Genomic DNA, 3,412 nt, shown 5'->3' on the forward strand with positions numbered 1-3,412 from the left:
ATTCCTGCTTGTTGCTATAATATGCAAAATGTAAGTATCATTGTCGGCTTTTTAATTACAGTATAACTAAGGACCAGGCGTTCAACTGGTGTGTGGGGATGTTGCAAGCATTGCTTCGTTTTAAGAAAGGGCACTGAGTTTGGTATTCAAGCATAATTATACAAAGCAAAAGTACTGAATAAGTAATAATCAGCCTCATTAATTATCAATAATAACATTCAGCAAAATTGGTGGGGTAAGAGGGTTATTCGCCTTAATCTTAAACATCAAAACCATATACTGAGTGAGGCGACTTTGTTAAAAATCTATTTGTCCTTATCGCGCTTCTTTGCTTAAATGGATCTGGTTGGGTCAGTGATTTCCCCAGGAGGACTCTGTCTCTAACCCTGGTGAAAGCTGCTAAGGGCATCTTTCATGGCTAAAATGTACAGGCCAGTATTTTCTCAGTCTTGTCTAGTCCAGCCTGCAGACCTACGCTCTATGTTGGGCCTTGGGCATGTAGTCTGAATGTCAATTGACACCAAGGAGTGTGGTAGATGCTCTGAAGAGGTAAAAATTCAGTGCCTTTGTGCTTGCTGCTCCTCTTGACCTCTTAACAGCAGCAAGTGGATTCAACTGTTGTTTGCTTTGAGTTTTTGAACTGTTTAGTTTATTTTTAATTACTACAGAGGCAATGGAGGCTGTGTAGTAAAAATGGATGCCATATAGCCAAACTTCCCAAAATGTGCTGTGAAGAAACCCAGATAACACTTTGGATTTCTGTAGCTGTGGCTAGTCAAATCCAAGTGATGAATTAAAGAATTAATGTAATTACAAGCTTCTCCCCTGAAACATGCAGCAAGCAGCAATTATCAGTCCACAATAAACACAGCTCCCAGTAATGTAGGCGCTGTCCTCGACTCTGCTAATTTCTTATTAATTTCTTTAATGCTTTTTAATTTATTGGTCATCCTGATCTGTCCTTGGCTATTTTCCTTTCCATACCTCATTTCCTTTATCAAATAAAGGTCTTGTCTACAGGAATGTTATATTAGAATAACTGTTATTAACTCTACTTAACGTGTCTGGTGTCTATGATAACCTGTTCTTAAGTCAATTTAATTAGCATAGCAGGTCTCAATAAGCAATCCTTTTTAGAATAAGACAGCTTAACTCCCCACAGATTTTATTCACGTTGTGCGTTATATGCACTTGTTCCCAACTGTGCAGCCTTGATGTATTGGTGGAAATCCCCAAACCGCTCTTACTCACATTGCTGATTCTTTTACGGATTGACCTCTCTGTATAGCTGTAGGACCTCCACTGCTCCGGCATCATCTTCATCAGCTCTCTCCTCTCTCTTTGGGACAGCAAAACCCCAACACCAGTTAGTTCCAACACCAGTTAGTAGCAGTCATACCACTCCGTGTTTTCCTGCGGAGTTCTGCAAGTATTTGGATGTTATGCAGTTGTCCCCTGCAGAGATCCTGAAACAGATATAGGGGGAGAAACAGGTATAGGGGAAGACTTCTACTCAAGGATCAGCTTGAAGATGCTGTACTAAGGCATTTTGTGAACTTTAATACCTTAGGCAAATTTAAGCTAGCTTTTCCAGGTTCAGCTGCTTGATGCTACATTGCTTGCTTCTAGGACTTTATCTCTGCCTGGCTAGTATATAAATCCCTATCACCCAAAAGCTCATTACATCCCATCTTCTCCAAAGTGCTTAATATTTTATCTGCCTGCTGCACTGAATTTCATGAAGTTGCTAGCTTTACTCCACCCTTCCCAAGCTGCTTCTTGCTCAGCTCCTTGCCATTTCTCTAATCTTCCAGCCTGCCCTGGGAGGAGGTGGGAAGTGTAAGAAGATGAAACACAGTACTTACTCCGCTCATTTGTTGCATCTGCAGATATTAAAAAAAAGAAAAATAGAACAGGTTCCCTAGATCTCAGTTGCATTAGTACTTTCAGTTTTTACTGCTCTTGAAAATTCATGAAGTGTACCACGCAATTCAAGCCCTAGAATAATTTCAAATTTCATACGATTTGAAGCCATTATAAGGAATTTCATTATAGCAAAGAGTTCTATAAATTTTTCTTTGTGCTTCCTGGTGATTGCAGGCATCAGGGATACAGACCACCATTCAGGAGAAATGCTACAAGGAAAAGTAGCCCTTTGGGACTGTTTGGATAGACTTTTCCCTTCACTTACTTGCAGTAGCTGATGGGGTTACTGTCTTGACAAAAAGCACCATTGAATGTTTTTCTGGTTTGTCCTTTGTCTTTATGAACGAGCATCTTCTGCACTTCCTTAGGCTGTGCCTTGGAATAACATTTTCTCCTGGAGGCAAGCCCACAGGAGGATGTAGTTAATAACTTGCTCCCAGCTGCTCTCACTTAACTGACATGAGGCCGGGCAGTAGCCCCCCGTACCTGACACCACCGTGGTCATCCCCAGCTCCGCCAGGCACCCCTCCCTCCCCTGCGCCGCACTCAGGTCTGTGACCAGCAGACACCAGCCACCCGCTACAGGGATGCCGTCTGGAAAATGTCACGGGGAACCTCGGGGGAGGCAAGGCACCAGGAAAAGACACTCCAGCGTACTGTGGAAACAAATGTTTTATCAGTCTCATCGTAGCGGTTAGAAGAGGGAAAAGAAGAACTTGTTCTCTTACTTATTTCTCTTTAGCCTTTTCATGTCACAGCCTGTGGGAAAAGTGGCAAATTTCAGGCAGACAGACTCAGCACAATAGCTAGAGGCTCTGAAACACCGAATTAAGGCATGAGGGTCCCGTGGGGTGTTTCCAAAGCCTGAAGGTCCAAGTAGCGCTAATGGAAAGGGCTGTGCTCTAACCCGTGTAGAGACAAGCAGAGATAACTGGGATGCTTTCTCTGACAACATATTTAATCACATAACTCTAACTTTTCAGAGTCCTGAAAAAAAGAACAGGACCATTCTGAGGGCACCACTGTCACCACCCTCACCAACGCCTCACTGAAAAGACCCTTGTACCTGAGGGGCAAGCAGCCCCCCCGAACACAAGTGTGCTTCTGCCTCATTCTGCTGGGCGTTTGTGCACCCCTCCTTAAGTGTTTCTACGCCAGAAGTGACATGTAACTTACGCTTTTTGCTGACTCAATAAATAATGTTGATATGTCTCCATCAAAATCTTTTATTGACAAACAGCACGACTAGAAATGCGCCAATTCCAAAGAAAGCCAAACCTTGTTGGTTACCTTGTACAGCAATAGCATAAATCAAAACCCCACTCAGAGCTGAAACAAGATAAGGGTGAAATCGTGTGGCCTCCAGGGCCTTCCTCCTGAAAGGCTTGGGAGACCCGATGGAGTGCAGGAGCCATGAAGGCAACAGTGCTTTGCAGAGCTAATGTGGGTATGGGCACAGAGACCTAACCCTCAGCAGGAAAGCTCG

General features: G+C 43.4%; 1 protein-coding gene across 1 annotated transcript in view; it reads left to right on the plus strand.

Annotated features, from left to right (window-relative positions):
* The window catches only part of IL5RA (interleukin 5 receptor, alpha), a gene marked incomplete at its 3' end in the record, with an annotated part of 13,636 nt that overhangs the window by 8,502 nt on the left and 1,722 nt on the right, over nucleotides 1-3,412 (plus strand). The window contains exon 9 of the mRNA XM_010285595.1: nucleotides 1-30. Coding sequence (XP_010283897.1) covers nucleotides 1-30 — 30 coding nt within the window. The remainder of the gene's footprint in view (nucleotides 31-3,412) is intronic.

The sequence above is a fragment of the Phaethon lepturus genome, unplaced genomic scaffold (genome assembly GCF_000687285.1).
Source record: "Phaethon lepturus isolate BGI_N335 unplaced genomic scaffold, ASM68728v1 scaffold33624, whole genome shotgun sequence".
Lineage (NCBI taxonomy): Eukaryota > Metazoa > Chordata > Aves > Phaethontiformes > Phaethontidae > Phaethon > Phaethon lepturus.